Source organism: Oreochromis aureus, linkage group 1 (genome assembly GCF_013358895.1).
Source record: "Oreochromis aureus strain Israel breed Guangdong linkage group 1, ZZ_aureus, whole genome shotgun sequence".
Taxonomy (NCBI): Eukaryota; Metazoa; Chordata; class Actinopteri; order Cichliformes; family Cichlidae; genus Oreochromis; species Oreochromis aureus.
The window spans coordinates 989,750-1,013,146 of NC_052942.1; the positions used below are offsets into that span (position 1 = coordinate 989,750).

At 44.3% G+C, this 23,397-nt stretch overlaps 1 protein-coding gene across 1 annotated transcript in view; it reads left to right on the forward strand.

The window, feature by feature from the left end:
* znf408 (zinc finger protein 408) overlaps nucleotides 1-23,397 on the forward strand; it is a 44,032-nt gene that overhangs the window by 15,180 nt on the left and 5,455 nt on the right. Inside the window, exons 5-8 of the mRNA XM_039617807.1 lie at nucleotides 12,351-13,108; nucleotides 16,515-16,724; nucleotides 17,034-17,157; nucleotides 20,940-21,173. Of these exons, the coding sequence (XP_039473741.1) occupies nucleotides 12,351-13,108; nucleotides 16,515-16,724; nucleotides 17,034-17,157; nucleotides 20,940-21,173 (1,326 nt within the window). The remainder of the gene's footprint in view (nucleotides 1-12,350; nucleotides 13,109-16,514; nucleotides 16,725-17,033; nucleotides 17,158-20,939; nucleotides 21,174-23,397) is intronic.

The following is a 23,397-nucleotide window of genomic DNA, read 5'->3' on the forward strand; positions in this document are numbered from 1 at the left end:
CAGAGTCAGAGTCTATCATTTATGTTATATCAGGAATATTCGAGCTTTTACACCCATTGTCAGATTCCTCAGTTGGCTTTTTACTCAGATCTGTAGTTGTCTTTTTTAACTGCATCGTCACAGAACTTTGTAGCATGTTAAAATAAAATCACAGCCAATTAAAATACATTTAATATATGAGATGATCAAAGGGTTATTTATCTATTTAACACAGAGACCAACATCTTCTGTCATCTGCAAGGAAGAGTTTCTGTTTCACTAACAGTTTCAAATCCAATATTTATCCTCTTTTTCGCTCGGGTTTGTCCCTCACCAGTCCTAGAGAACGTCTTTCTTCTTAAGCTGCAGTTAGTCATGGAAATGAATGAGTGGCTCATTAGGCTGTGAAGGCTGTATGTAAAATCACATCCAGGTCATTGAATTCAGGTCTTCCAATCACTTCAATGGTCACAAGTACGTAAAATCAAGCATCTGTGCCGTGATAGGATGCCACCTGTCCAGTCACAAAATGTCCTCGCTACTGAATATTCCTGACTGGGAACAAAAGCAGCTCAGCCACGAGGCGGTGGGCCCTGTAAAATGAGCAGTGTCGAGGCAGATTTGCAGACTTTCTGCAGAGTTAGCCACTACAGACCTCCCAGCTTCATGTGGCCTTCGTATTAGCTCGTTACGTCTGTCTGAATCATGTGGTTTCTGTGAAAATCCAAGGGATATGATGCTTATGCTGCTTTTGAATGCATCGCCTTAATGCTCTCTTTAAAATCCAACAGTGAGCAGCTAGCTACAAACTCTACATAATGACAAATAAAAAAACAGATGTGGCTTTCTTGCAAACAAGTTAAGTTACACTAAGCTAGGCTAAGCATTAGCCAAAAGAAGATTGTTTTTAATCAGGTCGTCTGGCCAAAGAAAAGCTGTGGTGACATCAACAGGCTGTTGGAGAGATTGTCTCGTTATGCTGATCTTTCTAATGTTAAAAACACTGTAACACAAGCATCAGCCTGTTGTTATAATGATATGTGGATTCAATTCATAAAATGACTTTTAGCAGTAAAGTCTCCTTATTTCCACTCCTCAGCAGTCTAGTTTCGTTGAGCTTAAACCCACTGCAGCTTACTGTTTCTGTACTCAGCCGTTGTGTGTCTGTCTCTGCTTAGTGCTGTTAGAAAGAGTCGTGATCTGAGTTCCTAATGCTTCTCATGAACAAGACATTTCATTGCTGCTGCTGAATGGATGCTGCGATGAAGATCCCAGGAGATCAGCAGCATCAGAAACCAGCCTGTCATAGTTAAAGTCTGCGATAGCATTCTGCCCTTTCAGATATTAGATGTTCGTGTATCTGTGGCTCCTGATCTGTATCTGTAAGAGTTTATGTATTATACCAGAACCACATGATCGACTGACTGTAAAGTTGCATAAACGAGCACACCTAGGTGGATGGTTTCTGGGTAAAGTTACATAGATATATCTTTGTGTATCCAATCCTTTGCAAATGTCAAGATGAGTTAACAAATCAGACACATTTGCTGGAAATACTCGTACTCTTGGAGTACTTGGAGTACTTCTTGTACTTCATATAGCTGTTGTTGTGAAGTGGGCCAAACAGAAGTTCTAGTGGGTAAGGTGCAGTTTTCTCTCTATACTGATTCATGTGCTTCACCTGCAGGGCCTGGGTCTGAGACTTGAATGTCTCAGCTTCTATGTCAACATTATTTCATGTTTAACAGCATCATTTAGTTTCAGCCAAGAAGTGCACGCTGAAAAATCTCTGCAGTTGGATAAAAGTCACTGAAAACTAGGATGGAAGCTCGGGATTAATAATTAGTAGATGTAAAAAAAATCTGGAGCACAGAATGTATTAATTAAAAGGGAACATGGAAGGAAAAAATGTTGAGCTTATTTGTTTTAGAGACAATAATATGCTCTCCGGCTCTGCTTATCTTTTATTATTTATGGTTTGTGGAGGAGTGATGTGCTATATGCTGTGATCGATGGGACGCTGAGGAGGAGCTTCATGCAGAAAATACCCAAAAGCACCAGACTGTGGATGTCTTATTAAACTTGTGCTTCTGTCGTGTGTTGATTCAGGCTGAAGTTATAAATCTCAAATGCATTTCCAAGACAATTTTGAATGCTAAATGAAAGATAATAAGATAAAAGCAATTGATCCCTGCAGGGAGGTTACATTGTTGTGGTGGCAGATAGTAATTAGATTTAGAAGGGGGAAAGAAAATTGCAATATAAAGATTATAATAATGAGTACAAAGGAATTAAACTGAACAAGAAATAATGAAAGAACAAAGGTAAGCAATGAAATAGATGGCAAATATTTGAAATCCTTCCCGAAGAAAAACAGAGCAAGCAAATCATAAAACAGACAGCTACTGTACATAAGTAGTATGTGTTTGTCTAGATATGGGTTTATAAGTCATTAAATGCAATAGAGACATTTGTTTCTAAACCTAATTAGCGCACGGACAGCACAGCGGTGCTCGGTGGATATTTAGGACATAAAGGCACAACATTAACATAAATACAGTGATACAGATACAATTGAGGCACAAAAGCTTTGCAGGATTTAGGCATTAGTTCTGAAGCTGGTTTAGTCCATGTTTCACTGCAGTGCAGAGATAAAAGACAGACGGTTACAACAGCTTAGCTTTTCTTGTGCTGCACTTGTTGAACAGAGTTATTTTCCTGATGGGCTCGTGTCCACAGGCTGCTGTTTCCGTGTTGAGTGTTAAGTGCCTACGACCTCATTTTCTGAGCACTTCTGTCAAGCGCTCATTGTTGCTAGGATACAAAAACTGTTCTAACATTCAGACTTCAGTTACTTTAGAAAAGTGACATAAATGTGAGAGCTTAAATAACTGGGCTGTCAGTGACAGCAAAGTTGCAAACCATCACCATCATCACTTTGTACTAACAAGTGAACATTTGCTAGGTTAAAGACTGGCTGAGGTACCTCTGGCATCCTCACACGCCTCTCTGTCAAGTCTACACAGGGCTGCAGTGAATGTGGAAAAAAGGCTTTAGAAGCACAGCATAAACATTTACTGTTAAGTTTAGTTTTTCCTGAGTACACATCATGTTCAAGTCACTGAGTAGAATGGCTGAGGAGACAACTGCCAGTGGGTTAGTTTCATAAATTGGAGTATTTATGTTTATGAGTCCAGAAAACCTAATTTACCAACAATTATTATGAGTATAATCTCAGTCAGTGGAAAATAAAAACTGCGTGTGTAGAATTACCAGTGCAGTAAAACATAAAGTTTGGCACTGTGGCCCCAAAATAAGGTTTAAATGTTTTTGCCCCCCTTAAGTTAAAGTCCTACTTTACAGTCAACCTGATGTGTGCATTTTGAAATCCGGTCTTTGGGCGTACAGGCTGGACAACCGGAATCTTTAATGTTTGGAACTTTACCAGATTACCGAGCCGTGTCAGCAGAGGTGACATTTATGGGCACAGCAGTGTTGCACAAATTGAATGAATGTCAGCCACAGGATGTGTATAAAGGATCAAAGTAGATTGAGGTTGTGCTCTGTGAACGATTATTATGGGCTCAAATTGTGGTCATAAATATTGTGTACTTGTAAATCAGGATTTGTATGTGTAAAAAGAATTTGTGTGTTTGTAAAAAAGATTTGTGTGTGGACTTAGCCAAAAAATACGTGTGAAACTCTGCACTCAAGTTTCAAGTTACTGCACTCAAGTTTCAAGTTACAAGTACGAATTTTGACCCTATTTTTCTTCCTGTCATCTGATTGGCCAATGTCATGTCAATCACAAATGTAACAATCCAATCAGAGAACAGATGGGTTTGGCTGTCGGAGGGGCGCTTTTTTGAACTGCAGGTCCTTGAAGGGTAATACAGTTTGAAGCTGGAGGATCTCTATATAAATATCCGATAGCAGCTAGGTCCCCTAACTTTCAGCAGCTGTTGAAAGGATAAAGTTGTGGTATGTCAGTGGTTAGAAATACCATTATTACTTTAGGATTAGTTTAACACAAAGTCAGGGCTGACCCGGGACCATTGCTGTGAGTCACAGTGCGCAGCATAAAGGTCCTTTCACATCGGACGCAGCATGTGCTGCTAATGCTAACTAAAAGCAAAGGATCCAGAATTTGTTGCGCTGGCTGCTGAGCTCTGTGGGTTTTGCAGCAGCTCTACCTGTACTAGATGCACCTGCTCCTTGTCGTTTCTATCTCTGACTTTGTCCTCTACAAGAGTTTCTGTTTTTTTTGCTGGTTCTTCAAATGTTCACAAAAAACATGTATGCTAATTCATAACGAAGAAAGCTTTGTAACTATCCCCACTAGTGAAGACTGTGTCATTTCCACAACACTGCCCCCCGCTCCCTGAGGTCCACAGCGCTGTTGAAAAGGCTCTGGAGGTCCCTGTATTAAGCACGTAAACCTGTGACACAAAAATCACCAAACTCTGACCACCACAGACTGTTTTCCTTCGAGGTGATGAAGGAAAACGCTGGGCTGGCATGTAAAAGGGCATTTATTCCCTTAAAGGACCTGAAGCTCCATAAAGCAACCCTCCAATAGCCAAACCCATCTGTTCTCTGATTGGATAGTTAAATTTGTGATTGACATGACATTGGCCAATCAGATGAAAGGAAGAAAAATAGGACCAAAATTCGTACTTGTAACTTGAAACTTGAGTGCAGAGTTTCACACGTATTTTTTTGGCTAAGTCCACACACAAATTCTTTTTACACATACAAATCCTGATTTACAAGTACAAAATATTTATGACCACAATTTGAGCCCATAGATTATTGATTTCTGAGTGAGATCCATACCATAATCCTGCCATCTTGTTTAAAACCTGACATGGTGACAGCCACAGTTCAGTGGGCGTCATGGCAATGACTATGTCCATCTTTAATGTAAAGATATATTTGATTTTTTACTGAGAATACAGTGAGCACGGTAGGAAAAAAGAAGGCTACGATGAGCACTGTCCATACTGACGACAGGAGGATTAATATGGGAGAAAGGCACAGCTGCAGTCCCCCATGTTTAACTTCTTACACACATGGCATAGTTTTGCAATACAAAATGTAAAAAGTGCTGCAGTGTGTGAAATCTGGTAGTTCTGAATTCTAGACGTTTTAACCAATTGCTACATTAGCCAGAATGAGCTAACAATAGCTTGTTAAAAATTATGTGATAATTGAGCAATGTAGTAAAGAATAATTTAACACTGACATTTATGCTGTACAGTAAAACGATGTTTCCAAAATAATATGATTTTATTCATGCTTAGATGATAAAGTTGACAGCACTTTCCTCTTCCTGAAGCTGCCATCAGTAGCCTGTTAGCTTAGCTTAGCATAATTACTGGAGGCAGGGGAAGAACTAGCTTAAGAGCAGTGTTGCCAACTCCTCAGTAAGGAAAATCGCTATTGGCTGTCCTAAAAGTTGCTAGAAGTCGTTAAATGATGTCATCTCCTAATTTGCATAATTGATCATGCAAGAAAAATAACATCGTGGAAGAGACATAAAGTGAGTAAAAAACGTCCTAAATGCATTTAGAATATATTTAGAACTACAAATTAAATTTCTTTTAGCAATATATATTTTTTTTAATGTCACAATTCCAACCCTGCTCCTTTATCTGGGTTTGGACCGGCAAAAGTGACCCGAAATAGGCACTCTGGTGGAGTTACTTTGTGTGTGTGTGTGTGTTTATAAGTAGATTCAAACCTTGTGATCCACAAAACAGCATAACAGTTAAAAAAAAAAACTGACTGCCTGACAGTCAGTGCGGGAACAGCGGCTTCGCTTATGCGCAATTCATTTGCCGTTTGGACGCATAGGTGTGAACGAATAGTTATGTCTATAACTTCTGTTCCCTGAAGGAGAGGAACGAGGTACAACACATAAGTATGGGATATCACGCCCTCGCGTGTCCTGGCTGAAGAAACCTTTATTCACGCCTTTAAGGCAGATGATGTGTGATGACACGTGCACGGCCCCGCCTGCACATATAGCCGCTGTCGTCACAGTCATCCCTCAGTTCGATAGCCGCTCTTCACCGAGCCAAACTGCTCAGTGGGGCCACCTTGTGTTATACCTCGTTCCTCTCCTTCAGGGAACAGAAGTTATAGACATAACTATTCATTCCCTTTCAGTCGATTCACTCGGTACAACACATAAGTATGGGACATATATACACGCCCCGCAGAGCAGCCACCGAACCGGAATCGGGCCACCACTTCCTTAGTGAGTGGTAGACCCAGCAGAAAGGACAGTAGCTGTGGTGGGTGGCTGTGGCTCAGGTGGCAGAGCAGGTCAGCCACTAATCAGAAGGTCGGTGGTTCGATCCCAGGCTGCCTCCTGGCTGCATACCAACTATCCTTGGGCAAGATACTAACCCCATCTTTGCCTACTGGTGGTGGTCAGAGGGCCCGGTGGCGCCAGTGTCCGGCAGCCTCGCCTCTGTCAGTGTGTCCCAGGGCAGCTGTGGCTACAATGTAGCTTGCCATTGCCAGTGTGTGAATGTGTGCGTGAATGGGTGAATGACTGAATGTAGTGTAAAGCGCTTTGGGGTCCTTAGGGACTGAGTAAAGCGCTATACAAATGCAGGCCAGTATGAGCCACCGAAGGGGCTGTAACGTCCAACCGATAAAACTGCACAAAAGTGTGCGGTGATGCCCAACTAGCTGCCGCACAAATATCAGCTATAGGCACCCCTTTAAAAAGAGCCCATGAGGTTGCCATCCCCTGGTGGAATGAGCTCTCACCCGTGGGGGCAAAGCAAGACCTCTGGTGCCGTATGCCAGTGAGATAGCTTCTATAATCCAGTGGGACAGCCTCTGTTTGGACAGAGATCTACCTCTATTTGGATTGGCGAAGCAGACAAACAGCTGATCACATAAACGCACATTCTGAGTGCGCTCAATGTAGGTGCGTAGCACACGCACTGGACAAAGAGAATGCATCCTCCTCTGCTCCTCAGATGCAAAAGGAGGGGAGCAAAAGCTCAGCAATTCAAACTCCATTGAGCTATAAGATGCAGGCATGATCTTGGGAAAATAGGCAGCATTTGGACGCAATACGACCTTGTGGCCATCAGGAGAAAACTGTGTGCAGGCGGGATGCATGGACAGCGCATGAAGGTCACCCACTCGCTTTGCGAGCCAAAGCGAGAAGTAATCTGAGTCTTATATGAAAGAAATTTCATATCCACAGACTCGATGGGTTCAAACGGGGGCTACAAAGGGCCTCCAGCACCAAAGACAAGTCCCAAGCAGGGACACTGGACTTAAGCACGGGTCTCAGCCGGTGAACCCCTTTCAGAAAACGTATGGCGGGGGATGTGCACCTGGTGTCACCCGTCAAAGCCAATATGACAAGCAGATATAGCTGCTAAATAAACCTTAATTGTCGAAAATGAAAGGCCCTTATCCAGCAGCTCCTGCAGGAATGTCAAAACATCCACAATAGAGCACTGAAATGGGAGAGTGTGGCGGTCCTGGCACCATTGCTCGAAGGCTCGCCATTTGTAAGCGTACAAGCCTCTAGTAGATGAGGCCCTAGCGCTCTGGATTGTCGCTATCACACTAGGTGGCAAACCCTTAGCAATCAAGTTTAGCCTCTCAGCAGGTAAGCATGAAGGCGCCACAGATCTGGGCGCGGATGAAACACTTCTCCCGCCTGAGAGAGGAGGTCCCTGCGGAGAGGAAGCTGCCAAGGACTCGCTGCTAGCAGGCTGATTATCTCTGCATACCACGACCTTGTGGGCCACCAAGGGGCCACTAGAATCAGAGAGAGGAATGCCGACGCACTCTCTCTAGAACTGGAGATATCATTTCCACTGGGGGAAATGCATACAGGAGCACGTCTGGCCATTGGTGCGCAAGCGCGTCCAAGCCCAAGGGTGCATCGTGGTCGATTATGGAGAAGAACAGGGGGCAGTGAGTATTTACCCTGGAAGCAAAAAGATCTATTTGCGCCTTGCCAAATAGATCCCAAATCTGAGCCACTATTAACGGGTGTAACCTCCATTCTCTCACCAGAGGACCCCCCCTGGAGAGAAGGTCCGGCCCCAGGTTCAGGTGGCCCGGGACATGGGTGGCTCTCAGAGACAGAAAATGAACACTGCACCATAACAGCAGAGAGCGAGACAGCTTCAACAGGGGAAGAGAGCGTGTTCCTCCCTGCCTGTTTATGTAAGACACCACTGTTGAATTGTCCGTCCATGCTTTAGAGCTAAGAACACTGCTAACAGCTCTAAGTGGTTGATGTGTAGCTGGCGCTGAACTGCGGACCAGATCCCTCTCACTGATGCACCCTTGCACAGCGCTCCCCACCCTCTTAGGGAAGCATCTGTGGACACCACCTTGCGAAACAACACCCTCCCAATCCGAGAGCCCTGATGCAGCAGCCTGGGCTCCCTCCAAGGACGGAGAGCTAGTATGCAAGACGCGGTTACCGGCAGCCTCCTCCGGAGGTGACGCGATGCACACAGGCGGTGAGAGAGAGTCCAGCGTTGAAACGCTCCCCTTTTTCACAGTCCAAGTGGCACTACGGTGATCATAGATGCCATCATGCCCAACAAGCGTAATATCGTCTGGAAACGCAGTCTGCGTCCCAGCTGAAACTGAGCGAGGCAGCGATGAAACGCGCCACTCTGTGCTCCGACAAACGTCTTGGCTGCTGCAAAGCGAGCATATTTCCAAACCGAGGAAAGAAATCTGCTGACTCGGGATTAGCGAGCTCTTTTGAAAGTTCACAGAGAACCCCAGTGTCTGAATGTGTGACAGAACCAGTGACAGCTGTGTCTCCGCCTGCTCTCTGGAGCAAGCTACGAGAGCCCAGTCGTCTAGGTAGGCTAAGATGCGGATGCCTCTCTCTCTGAGGGGCGCTAGCGCTGCTTCGGCACATTTCGTAAAGGTGCGAGGAGCGAGCGACAGCCCGAATGGCAGCACTAGGTATTCGTAGGCTACGCCCTCGAATGCAAACCTCAGAAACTGCCTGTGTTTCGGGTGTATAGCCACATGAAAATAAGCATCTGTTAGATCGATTGTCGCAAACCAATCTCCAGGGCCGACTGCATTCAAGAGCTGTTTGAGTGTTAGCATCTTGAACCTGTACGTACGTAGATACGTGTTCAAGACTCGCAGGTCGAGGATGGGACGAAGCCCTCCCCCTCTTTTCGGAACAACAAAATAGCGGCTGTACCAACCTTTGTCTGTCTCCGAAGCAGGGACCACTCGTATTGCTCTTTTCTGCAATAGCGCCTTTATTTCCTCTCTGAGTATCATGGCCGCCTCGGTGTTGACAGTCGTGTTTACGACTCTTTGGAAACGAGGAACTGACCCGGAACTGCAACCGGTAACCCATGGCAACAGTTCGCAGCACCCACGGAGAGGGGGCGCAAGCGCGCCACTGAGGGAAGCGAGCAGCCAGCCAGCTGACCTGCAGCACCGTCGGCGGGGCGTTGTCGTCCCCCAGTGTGTCTGACCTGGCTCATTCTGCCCGCAGGCTGAGCATTTGTGATTGTTTGAGAATAAACAACACTCTTTATTGATTGTAACATGGGAACATGTACATTCATACATTTTGTTGGAGGCACAACAAAGAAAAACAGCGGGAACACTTGATGTGGTCACCTGAACATTTAACACACCTGAACAGGGAGTTACCTGAGGCATTTTGTGTGCAGGGGTTTTGTGCTTGGGAGACTGTGTTAGGAAAGTGCAGCGCCTTCTGGGGCTGACAACCTGAACAGAACTTAAGCGGCACCTCTTGAGCGGCAACAGAGGGGTAAAAGCAGCGTCTCCCTGCTGCTGGACCCCTTCTCCACTCGAAACCACAGCTAGGAGGGCTGAGGCTTCTTCCTCCTGGGCGTCGGGTCCCGCCGGGGGCCCGAGGGTGGGCCTCGGCGTGGAGCTCGGGCCGGAGGATGTGCTCTCGCTGGTGGCACACCCACTTCAGCAGTGGGCGCCGGTCTCTTGCTAGTCGGCAGAGGAGCGGCGGGCCTGTGAGAGCTAGCTGCGGACTTGGGCTTGGGCTGACGTCTGGGGATGATGTCGCGCAGAGCTTCCGTCTGTTTCTTCCTCAGATCGAATCTAGCCTGAATGGCTTCAAGTGAATGTCCGAATAACCCAGCCGCAGACACTGGTGCATCCAGATATACAGCTCTGTCCCTATCCGGGACGTCAGAGAGGGTCAGCCACAGGTGCCTCTGCGCCACTACTGTCGAAGCCATCCCTCTGCCCAGGGAGAGCGCTGCACAGCGAGACGCATGGAGGATGTAATCTGTGGCGACTCTGACCTCGTTAAGAAGAGGTGCCAAAGGGCTTTCATCAGGAACCATGCTCCGCCAGGCACATTGCCTCGTACGTCTGGAGCATGGTGACGGAGCTCATGGCGCGAGCAGTGCCGGTCTGAGCCCGATAAATCTTCTCCAGCTGCGAAGCAGAGAATCTGCAGTGCTTGGACGGCAGAGTTGCGGGGCCGCCGACACCATGGTTATGGGACGGGGCCAGATAAGCAGCCAGAGACGGCTCCATAGGGGGTGGGTTAGCTAAGCCAGCCCCCTCGGCACCATCCAACTCCATGTACTGTCCATAGCCGGGCACAGTGACGCGGGTAGACAGAGGTTTGTCCCATGATGCTGTTAGCTCGCAGAGAAAGTCTGGGAACATGGGAAGGCAGTTTTTGGCTTCTGAGCTGGCGGAGGAGAGGGCCAGTCCACCTGCAGCTTCTCAGCAGCGCGGCGAAACAGGGAAAAAAGAGAGGTGTCATCGTGGCCGACCGGCGCAGCAGCGGCGGCACATTGGGCCGACAATGAGCCCTCCTGCTCATCCTCCGACAAACCATGGATGTCCAGGCCGATGTCCAGCACGTCATCGTCTTCCTGGGGAGCGCTGGCTGGCTTCAACCCAGGCTGAAGCCCGTCAGCGCTCCTGCATGGTTCCGGCTCGTCCTCGGCTAACCCATCAACATATTCCATGTGGTCAGCCCAGCTAATTGCGGGGACATCGAGCGGAAAATCCTCGTCTTCGGACTCGGACGAAGCCGGGGCTCCAGACTTGGAAAGGAGAGGGTCATGTCGTGCGACAGCCGAGCGTCCCAGCACTTTTTCCACAAACGTTACCCGTCTTTCCAGGGTCGGCGCGGAGCTGGCGACAAAACGCACAGGCTGGGCTCCGTCAACGCTCTCCTAGCGTGGGCGATCCCCAGGCAGACAGGGCAGGCATTGTGCTGGTCGCTGTCGTGCAAACAGAAACCACATCCCTGAGGACAGGGGCGAACAGAAGATTTCTGCTTTGCTCGCATCGGTTTGGAGTCCATTCCGAAACGCAAAGCGAAACGCTGCACAGGAAAAACTTGAAATTAGCGCTCCGCGGGCAGCCTACACACCAACTGGGCGGTGGAGGCTAACACCAACAGGGGCAGTTAAGCTAAGTTCAAGTCGGCAGACAACGGAGCTAACTAGCAGCAGCTAGCTAGCCCAACTCAGCAGAGGTGTTCTCAGCGAGGTGAAGAGCGTAAGAACTGAGGGATGACTGTGATGACAGCGGCTATATGTGCAGGCGGGGCCGTGCGCGTGTCATCACACGTCATCTGCCTTAAAGGCATGAATAAAGGTTTCTTCAGCCAGGACACGCGAGGGCGTGATATCCCATACTTATGTGTTGTACCGAGTGAATCGACTGAAAGGGAACATCTCCTGCCCTGATAGCAGCTAGGGGAGGACTATCCTCCACCCGTGAGCGCTTTGGAACGGGCGAGGTGCCCATGACACCTCCCGCTGCTTGTTGAGAAGAGCGATACGCGTTTTCACATCAAAAAGCCGTCATAAATAAGTCTCCATTAACACCAGAAAAAGTCGCCAGTTTTGTCGCTAGTCCCTTTTTAGAAAAAAAGTCGCTAAGGGGGTCTGAACACTCGCTAAATATAGCGACAAAGCCGCTAAGTTGGCAACACTGCTTAAGAGCCACTGTCTTGTGGTAACCACAGCAGGAAGCCAACTAGTTTAAGCCTAGCATACGAAATGGACTGATTTGTTAACCTTTGTAAAATCAGATTATAGCTCTTTGTTTAGTTTGTGAGATGTATTAGTTACCTGTGTCTTTATTGTAGGTAGGTAGGCTAAGCAACCAGCTACAGCCTCCTACTAAAATACATGTGTGGAAGTGCTCTCCCCTTTGAAAGGCAACAGGGACTGATTGTTCTCCAACTCAGATTATAAAAACCTCAAAATATTCAGTTTACCATAATATAAGGCAGAGAAAAGCAGCAGCAGATTTCTCTATATTTAAAGCTGGAAACAGATAATTTGTGGTGTTTTTGACAGCTTCACTGTATTTCTATTGGTCAGGAGACAAGGTGGAGCAGAGAGACCACTCAGAAGCCACAGCTGCCAGTGTGTCAATCAATAAAGAAGTGACAGTTAACAAACAGGAAGAGAAAATGCAGGACGATGAAGAGGATGAAGATAGAAACCCCAAAAGATGCATCGAGAGGAGTCACCCAATTACACAAGCGAGGAAGAGAGTCAAGGGAGTGTTGTCGGAGCCGAGTCCAGACTATGACAGACAGCAGGATGATACCACAGACAGTGTAACAGACAGGACACCTGATGATGACACAGCAGCAACTGGTAGCAAAGACCGTGTCCCGTCTCCTGTGGACAGTCAGCCACACTGTAACTCTGCTGAAGGAATAATGGCAGAGCCCAGAGTCTTCCCTGCAGCCGCTCCTGTCCGCTGCAGCTCCCGCCTGGCTGCTAAACCCCGACGGGTTCATTGCCTGAACAGCCGGGTGAAGGGACTCCATGCCCACCCCGACTCATCCAAACGCCCAGAGGCACAGAGCCAGACCTCCACCAAGGATGGAAAAAGCTCCACAGAGATACCAGAAGGTGAGATGGCTGCAGCGCTTTGTCCCAATGGAGTCACCCATATGTGGCATTCAGAGACCAGAGAGAGGCGCTACAAGTGTCCCATATGTGGTAAAAGGTTCTTCCAGATCGGCCACTTGAAGAAACACCAGTTCAGTCACACGGATGAGAAGCCTTTCACCTGCCAGGAGTGTGGGAAAAACTACACGTCAGCAGAAAGCTTCAAGGCTCATCAGGTATCACTCAGTCAGCTTACTGACTAGTCCTTTATTTTGACTCCTTTATTTTATCTCATAAGTACACCGTATGATGGTAAATGCACATATTAAATATAGTTAATATAATTATAGTTAGGAAGCCCACTTATATACAAATAAAGCTTGTGACACTGGCTTCAGATTGTTCCAAACGCTCTGTTTCAGACAGTTGTTTTCAGTCTTGGCTTTGAATGATGTCGTAAGGAGCAACCAATCAGAAGAAAGGTGTTTTATACTGAGAGGGAATGGAAGTACATCAGCTTGTTTCTGACACTGGGTGAACTGAGGGGCTGCACAAAAGCCTGCTTAAAAAAGTATTTATTTGAATGATGTAAAGTGTTAGTGTAGGTAGTGTTAAAAAATAAAAAAAAGTTGGAAAACACTTTATTAGAACCAGATTAAAAGGCTCTTCTTCATTTCATGCCTTTCTTTTTTTTTTACCCAGTTGCTCCCTTTTCTCCTCTTGTTTATTTCTTGAATACAAAATCCAAATGATTGAGGTAGTGATCAGAATGCTGTGGCTGATCTGTATATACACAGTACAGCAATTTGTCTGCGATGAGCTGAAGTTTGAGAATAATCAGGTTGGATGGAGGTCCTTACAAAGGGTCTTAAATGCACTTTTCCACAGAAAGGACTTGAAAAGCAGTAAATTGTCACTGCAGCAATTTCCAGTCAAAGTGCTGTTATTCATCTGAGACCGTACAGGGTCAGAGCAACTTGTAAGATTTTTTGGAAACTCTGGATGCTAAACCACAGACAGGTTGCTGTAGACTAGGGCTGCTCGATTATGGCAAAAATGATAATCACGATTATTTTCACTGAAATTGAGATCTGGATTATTTGACGATATTTATTTAACAATAACAATGTATTGAATAACGGCTTTAAAGATTGTCAAAAAATAATATAAAATAGTGTGCAAATACTGATTACAGTGCAAATGTTTGCAATATAAAAAAATAAATGAAAAATGTAAACATCTATGTTTAGTGAACTTCAAAATACTGCACAATATTTGATCCACGTCTGACTCCACGAACCCATAATGTTTCCACCAATGTTCCCTCTAATCTTTCATGTGTCTGAGCGAACACACAAACTCCCTGAGCGTCCCTTGGACCACTGTGAGCGACATCAGACGTGTGCACTGTGGTCACGCCAGCATCTAATCCATCCAAGTTACATGGTTTATTAAAATAATCAAATTACAGCATTTACATTTATGTTAGACTACTTTTAATTAACTGCTTTAGCCCACTTACAATGAAAATGTAAAAAATCCTGTTCATGACCTGTGTAGTATGTTAACACTATTGGAAGTAAAAATAACTTGAACTCCAATTTTGAAAACACAACTTTCTTTTTTTTCTTTTTTTTCATAAAGCTCTGACTTGTATTATGAGTCTGTGGTCTGGGAGAGAGTCTGTAACTCTGTCTGCAAAATACAGTATATAATGACCAATGTTGGGCAATTAATTATATAGTTACTACTTCAAAAAAGTAACTCAGTTTGGCAAACAACAAAGTTTTTTTTTAATGCAGCCAAGGCGTTTTTTTAAATAAACATTTCAAACTATTTACAGAACAATCAGCTGTTCTGCATCAAATCTGATGCCACACAAATTATTTGTGCCACTCCAAAAAATAATTTCTGTCCACTATGAGATAAAGGAGAACAACAGCCTGATACCTGCAGGCCTGTATCACTGCTGTAACACCTGTAACATTCAGCAGCCGCCTCATTGTTCTGACACACACAACAAAACTATTGACTACACTACACACTAACTACACACTAACTACACACTAACTACACACTAACTACACAAGATTTGCGCTAAACGTCTCAAATCTCTCACATCTCAGAACACCGCCGTCACTCCTAAAACTTCCCCCCCGTTTCTTAACAACTAGATGCCACGTTGCCATATCATTTTTTGATTGGTCGACATGGTACTTTTTTCGACCAATAGGAAAGGGTTGGGGGTGGGGTTTGTTTTGTTTTTGCTCACAGGCTTTCGAGCGTTTTCCTTATAAAACGCCGTTTTTACCGTTTCTTCCCGCAGTAAATATAAACAACGATAGTATTCAGGAAGAAAACCAAACATTGCAGATATTTTTATCATAACTCTGGTTTTACGTGGCCGATCAACACAATTTAAAAACTGGTATAAAGTCCACACTTTCTCCGTCAGTTGTTCCGTCTGTCCTGCTCACATCTCCAATGGTTGGACACGTTGTCATTAACGTGGCTTCACTCCACATCAGCAACACCGCTTTGCTAGCTAAACACCGGTGTCGGCACATAAGGACGCTGTCATAGCCTGTCAGCGACGTTGATTGGCTGCGTATATACGAATGTGAATCGCATTATTGGCTGGACTACAGGATAAGGTGGCATCGTTCTAATCCCATACAGGAGCAGCCAGTCACTTACTGACTAACACTGCAAAACAGAATTGTTAAAGTTTTAATTTTAATTTCAATTCAGGTTAGATTTTTTTTGTGCGCAACGCAGATTTTCTGTGCGCAGAGACCGTGCCAGCAGTGCGCAGCTTAGAGGGAACATTGGTTTCCACACCACTGAAGTCGTTTTACCTCTCTTTTCAACCAACGGCATTCTTTCTTCAGCAGCCATTATCCTCTCCTCTCCAAATAACTTCTGCTTAGCTTTCCGAGCTTCCCTCGGGTCCTCTTAATTGTTCGAAACGCAGAAAGGTGCGCTCGATTTGCCACACGGAGCAGCGCGAGAGTAAAGCACGAGGGAGGTGCTAATAATCGGCTCAGTCAGTTTTAATGATCGTTGAAAACCCAGATCGTAATCGAGATTAAAATTCGATTAATTGAGCAGCCCTACTGTAGACATCCTCACACTATCTTTGTTTCTGTCCGTGCTGTTCAGCGTGTCCTTTTTTATTCCCAGGCTTTGAGTCCCTGAATGATTCCGCTCCTCCAGTACAGTAAAAGTAAAGTAAAAACACAGTTTTTAAATGTTTTTATTTCTTTTTATTTCTTTTTTATTCCGAGTGGTGGACAGAAAAAAAATGTTTTGTGTTGTAGTGTCATTGTTTAGGTGAATTTTTGCTGTTTACTGGGTTAGCCCAAGGAGTAGAAAAAGTGGCCTCTGAATTGCACACCAGAATGTTTTTGGGGGGTTAGCTCAGGTTGAGTGGATTGGAGACAAAGTTTGAGAGGCTGAGATGGTTTGGACATGTGCATGGAGAGGAGGGATAGGTGCCAGGCCGGAAGAGAAGGTGGACATGCAGAGGGCTGGTGTGTGAGGAGAAGATGCTTGGGGTAGGGCGCTGTGTAGGCAGATGATCCACTGAACAAGAAGAAAAACATTGAGTTAAATATTTTTTTTAAATCTATTTATGTGTAGATGAGTCACCGCGGGGAGCGTCCCTTCTCCTGTCCTCACTGTGAGAAGACGTACGGCCTGAAGCGGGACCTGAAGGAGCACATGGTCCTGCACACGGGGGAGAAACCCTATACCTGTGAGCACTGTGGGAAGGCATTCGCACGCCGCCCATCCCTACGCATCCACCGCCTCCTTCACTGCAGCAGAATGAGTTACACACAGCCTCCTAAGGTAGGGAAGAGTTTTACTCCACTCTGTTAGGTGTTTGTTCTCTCACATGCGGCGACATTTTCAAGTAATTTTAATAAGGAGGACAGTGGATACAATTGATTGATTTCCCCTGTGTGCAGTGAAGAAAGCTGTTTCCCAGTGTTGTTTGTGTCTCACCACCACAATTTGAAATCACTCACGTAGCATCTTTAAATTTACATGCCAGTCTTGTTATCTTTTCTTTTTTTTCTCCTTGAACAGCGGTTTGAAGTGAAAATGTTTAATAAGAAGGAAAGAAGACGTGTTGCTTTTGTGTTTTTCCTCTCCCAGGTGCAGTGCACAGTCTGCCGCAAGCTTCTGGCTAACTCGGGCTCTCTGAGGAACCACATGAAACTCCACACGGGGGAAAAACCTCACATCTGTCAGCACTGTGGGAAGTGCTTCAGTCAGAAAGGTAACGTCAGAGGCGTGGGTGTGATCCTTCAGCTGCAACAAGCTGATCACTGGTCAGATGTGCTCGGCTGGAAATGGCCTACTTTTTACAGAACACCAGGTCTGGTTTTAATATAAGAAAAGGTAATAAAATTGTCAGACATACCTGCTTCATAAGTCACTTCTTCATAATTAAAGAAAATATGTGATGAGCAGAAAAGAGAAAGAAAAAAATGCAAACAGCTGTTTTAGCCAGAAGTCTGCATATTTTAGTTTAGGGTTGGTTGAAAGTCAGAACTTGAACTCTGTGACCGTCAAAGTCATTTCAGCTTTCAGACCAGCAGTGAGATTCTCTGTCACGCTGCCTGTTGTCAGTCAGAAGGATTTTGTTTTATGATCATTAGTAACTGCATGATCTAAACTCACACTGCTTCTCTTTAATAACCGGCCTGCTAATATATTATTATCAGGTGTAATCAGTTCATCCGACTTTAATGAAGGTGCTCTTTATTTCAGATTGCATGGTTGTCTCTATGATTCAATTCAATTCAATTTTATTTATATAGCGCCAAATCACAACAACAGTCGCCTCGAGGCGCTTTATATATGTGCTGCAGCAAACTCTAAAGCAACATTTTGACTCAATTAACAAGTACTAAACAAGGTAAATGAAGCCTGTAGGAATGCCTGAATCTAGATTTAGACAGATAGTGCTGTTGGTTCACTTCATTGTCTGTTAATTACATTTAACAAAATAAACCTATAGGCTGGAGTCCTATACACCAACACAATAAGGACACACATACAATTGTTCTCTTAGTATTTAAGTATGAACACAAAGCAAAGATGAAACCAGCACACAGAAATCACCACGGTGATTCTTTAACATCACCTTGGGTTCTTGGCTAGTTTAGCGTTAGCATGCTGTCTGTGCAGATGCTTCCAGCACAGCTGTTTCTGTCCTGTGTGCAGTTTGCACTTTACCAACACATCCTTTTGTGCTATAAAAATAAAATAATAAGGTCCATACCCCGCTGCAGGGGGCGCCACACAAACTAACAATCAGCTGATTTGTGTACTTGAGCACTATTATAAAATACAGTGGCTTGCAAAAGTATTCGGCCCCCTTGAAGTTTTCCACATTTTGTCACATTACAGCCACAAACATGAATCAATGTTATTGGAATTCCAGGTGAAAGACCAATACAAAGTGGTGTACACGTGAGAAGTGGAACGAAAGTCATACATGATTCCAAACATTTTTTACAAATAAATAACTGCAAAGTGGGGTGTGCGTAATTATTCAGCCCCCTGAGTCAATACTTTGTAGAACCACCTTTTGCTGCAGTTACAGCTGCCAGTCTTTTAGGGTATGTCTCTACCAGCTTTGCACATCTACAGACTGAAATTCTTGCCCATTCTTCTTTGCAAAACAGCTCCAGCTCAGTCAGATTAGATGGACAGCGTTTGTGAACAGCAGTTTTCAGATCTTGCCACAGATTCTCGATTGGATTTAGATCTGGACTTTGACTGGGCCATTCTAACACATGGATGTGTTTTGTTTTAAACCGTTCCATTGTTGCCCTGGCTTTATGTTTAGGCTCGTTGTCCTGCTGGAAGGTGAACCTCCGCCCCAGTCTCAAGTCTTTTGCAGACTCCAAGAGGTTTTCTTCCAAGATTGCCCTGTATTTGGCTCCATCCATCTTCCCATCAACTCTGCCGTGACTTCATCAGCTTGTCCTGACCAATTAGGTGCTCCTGTCTTGTTTTTCTTGATATTAGCTTTGCTCCTTTTTTTAAAGTGTGTCTTGTGGAAAAACTCCTTGGAAAGCTGCTCCTTTTTTGCTTGTTTCCTCTTCAGACATTAAGTTTAAGTGTCTTAGCTGGACTCTCTCCTGCTTGTTGTGCTGTGCAGGCTTTTAACACGGTCTCCCTGCACATTGGGATTACTGTGTTTATATGTATAGAAAGCAGGGTGTGGCACTATGCAGATTGCAGGTAGTGAGCAGGAGCTTATAGGTTGACTTTGCTTTTTTAATGTAGACGTGTTAGTAAGAATGGAATTGGCTGGTGTTAGGGGTCCGAAATTGAGGACGAGAGTAAAACAATGATGGTCCAGAAGAGCTTGGTCAAACAATTGATTTTAATGAATACACGCAGCGTGGGGAGGTGTACACTGCAAAACATCAGTTGTAAACCTCCGCCCAAAAATACACTCCAGATTGCTTTTATAACATCAGGGTATTATAACGGCCCCTCTTGCGTTTACAAGCACATAATTTGCATCTTAAGAACATTGTTTGCCTCTTCTACAGACAATGATCAATTCTAAGAGATAAATGCAGACACAGAAGTTCCCCTTTCTGGGATCCTTTTCCAAATATGGTGATGATCTCAGGCCTTTGAGGTCCCCATGGACTTGTCCTCCTTCTGTCACCTGTTGTCAAGTAAACTCTAGTGCAATATGTTGCTGAATACACTCAGGCCTTTGCTCCGCTACTATTTTACTGTAACAATATACTCAGCATATAAGCTTTTAAGATTATAGATTTAACTCAACGATTTAAAGTGGTTGTAACTGCACCTGTAATAAACATGTTAATATGTGATTATGATAACCCCTGTAATACAAATTATAACATAATGCCAACAACTTCAATAAATGCTTGGATGAAATGATAATTAATGCAATGATAAAGATGATGGTTATGTAAAATAATCCCTGTAATTCTACACTGGTGAATATGGGAATCAAGAACCAGTACTTATAGAGAACTGGTTCCCAGTAGTCCAGTTCCTTGGAATTGGAATTGTTGGTCTGCTTGCCCGTCGGTCCTGCTGCTCTTGCACTACAGTATGGATGTAAGTTTTTATGTTTATTACAAAAAAGGACAAGAGTGCTGCAGTAAAGTTGCATCATGCTACTTCAGCTCTTTGCAAACTAATGCTAAGCTAGCCAATGAGAGCACAATGAGAAATGATAAGAGAATCAATAAGGATTGAAATCAATAAGTGAAACAGATAAGGGAATCACCATCGCTAAATTCTTGTAATTCATAATTTCACTCTACTGGTCATTTCCCACAGTTCTCTTAGTGAGATGCTATAAAGGCATCATCATGAAAGTGAAAGCAAAATGAGATGAGAGAAATTTTGTTCTCCAATCAAAGTCTTGCCCCAGGATATCACTGAAAGTCCTGAGTGTGACGCCACCCTGTGGCCTTTCTGTGTGCGTGGGTTGTCTCCTCCCACAGTTCAAAGACATGCAGTTAGTGGGGTTTGTTTAACTGGTGCTTCTAGATGTGAGGGTGAGGCCTTTGGTTTGGATAACAGGAAAACAGTATAATGGAAACACAGAAATGCTCAAACTGCAGTGTCGTAAATGAAGCAGGTTTTCGGTGTTAGTCGTCTCCCTGACCCAACGTGTTTACACACACACATGAAATTGATATTGATCTTCTCAACTCGATACGCTGCTGAAAAGTAAACGTGTTACTTTCTTACTTGTTGTAAAGTGTTTCCCAAAATGTCACATTTGTTCTGGTCACACTGACGAGGTGTTTGACGTTATCATTATTTTCAATAAGAGACTGTTACCCTGCTGTTTTCCTTCCACTCGATGTTGCTTCCAGCTGTGATTAATTCGTGCAGTTTATCTTTCCATCCGTCAAAGTGACACCATCAGCTTCACACGTTATTGGACAAATGCATATTCATTCCACCCTGCTCCCACTGCAGCTACACCCCCCCGACCCCTCCCTTTTAATAAGCAACTGTCATGTCTCTGTCTGTTTGTGTGTGCAGGAAACCTTGAGTGCCACTTGAGAATCCACAATGGAGAGAAACCGTTCTCCTGCTCAGAGTGCAGTCAGACATTCTCCCAAAAACCGGAGCTGCGTCGGCACATGTTCTCCCACACCGGAGGCGGTTTTCTCTGTAGTTACTGTGGAAAATCGCTGAGGGACCCCCACAGCCTAAGGTCCCACGAGAGACTGCACACTGGAGAAAGACCCCATTGCTGCCCTATCTGTGGAAAAGGTTAGAACTGGATATTAAAGCTTTATAAGTCAAATCATTTTTTTAAAGCAAGGAGTGAGGCTCTGCAGCAGACCCAGGACACGCTCTCAGCTGACCTGGGAACGCCTCGGTGTTCCACGGATAAGCCAGAGGAGTTGTCCGGGGAGAGGGAGGTCTGGGCTTCTCTGCTTAGGCTGCTGCCCCCGTGACCCGGCCTCGGATAAGCGGAAGAAGATGGATGGATGAAACGGGATGAGAAATCCCTCAAGTCCTGTAATGTGTATAAATGTATAACTCTGCATAATTACCTCTGTGGCATCTTGTAACTCTGTGTAGCACAGTATCCTTGTTTATATATACTATCCTAGTTAGAAAACCAGCAAGTTGAGTACATTAAGTAGAAAAACACAAGCCTTATGCATTCAGAGAAGTAAGCTATAGAGTAGGAGCTCTAATTTAAGTTAAATGCAGTTTAAAACCTCTGAAAACGACACTATGAGAAACCCACATTTAGACCATACACACACCACAAGGCATTAGTCGGGAGGCTTTTCAGTCACGCTGTAGGGTGATGGATATGAATAACTGAACATTTAAACACAAAAACCTCAAATCAAATCACAAACCCTGAAGAGTCAAAATCTGAATCCAAGTAGCAGTAAGTAGTAAAACTAGTAAGAAGTAAAACTTTCAAAATGATTACAATTGATTTAAAGGCATTCATTTATATTAAGCAAGTCATTCTGCATTTAAAGGTGTAAAAAAATAATGTGCACATTTACGAGCCTGAAAGAGGGTGAAAAGATGAATAAATAAGCCAACAGTAAGAGCACCGCACCAATCTCAGAAACCTGCTAACCCATCATCCAAAAGAAAAAAGTGTGTTACCATCCATCAGACCAGTGAACCACTTAAAGATGGTTTAAGAGTCAAAACAAGCATCGATTACTCCTTTTATAACATATAACCAACAGTGCGTGTCAAGCTCTAGGCCCCCTCATATACATTGTATTCTCTGTTTTGTTATTTTGTCCAAGAACTAGAAATTTGTTTTTTGTTAAAAACTGCAGCTGGACCTGAACAGGGAAAAATGAGGATCTGATGAAAGTTGGACAGTTTCCCTCCAAATAGCCTCGTTTGTCTCACTCATCTGCAAACGTTGTGTCCTGCATGCATGATTGGAAAACACAAACTACTCGTTACAACTTGGGCCAGCTTTCTTTTTACGAAGCATCAAACAGAAAATATGCATCCATCAAGTTCAGGGTTTTATTATTGATGTTCAGCACATACATGAAACATTTTATCTCTCACAGACAAACGAGATGTATTTATACCTCATTTAATTCTGTCCTTGTATTTACAGCAGTGAGTATGGACGTTATACTTCTGACAGATACATGAAGGGTTATTTAGTGTTGTGAAGAAGAACTTTCACAGTACTCTTTACAGTCCTGTGAAGAAACAAGTGCACCCTAAATAAGAGGCAGGTGCTGATGATCAAATGTATAAGTGAGACTGGCTCCATAAAAGCAGGAGTTTTGACAGTGTGTTGCATGTAAGTGTATGTTAATATGAAGCTGCAGGCGTGCACATCCAAACAGATCCACCCAGGCTCAAACTGTGCAAAGCTCAGAGAAACAGCTACATCTGAGGCTCTACAGCTCTCATGAATATGTTAAATGTAAAAGTTCATGACAGTTAAATCAAAAAAGACTGAACTGAAAGCCTCTTCTCTCTAAAAAGAACATGGAACAAAGTCCTTTGGACAAATAGGAGGACATGTTTGGCCATAATTGGTGAGAAACAAACACTTCATCATCTGTCAGGCAGGGTGGTGGAGCGGTGGGCACCTTGTAGTCACGGTTGATCATGAACTCCCCCTGACACTGAAGTACTCTGCAGTCGGTGTGTGTGAGATGGAGCTTGGCTGCAGGATAAAGATTCCAAGCACTCCAGGCCCAGTTAGTCCAGACCTGATTAAAATGCTCTAACATGACCTTAAGATAGATGAATGTCTACAATCCTCAATGAACTAAAGCCATGTTGTAAAGAAGAGTGAGCTGAAACTCCTGCACATCGACGTGAGAGACTAATGAAGAAAATGATTTCTGCAAGTTCCTAAAGATGGTTCTACAAGCCAGTGAATCATGGGCTGTTCTTAGTTTAAACCTTTTTTCCAGAGGATCATATTTCTTAGAGAAACACAGGCCTTGAATGCTTTACATACAATGACTATAATATA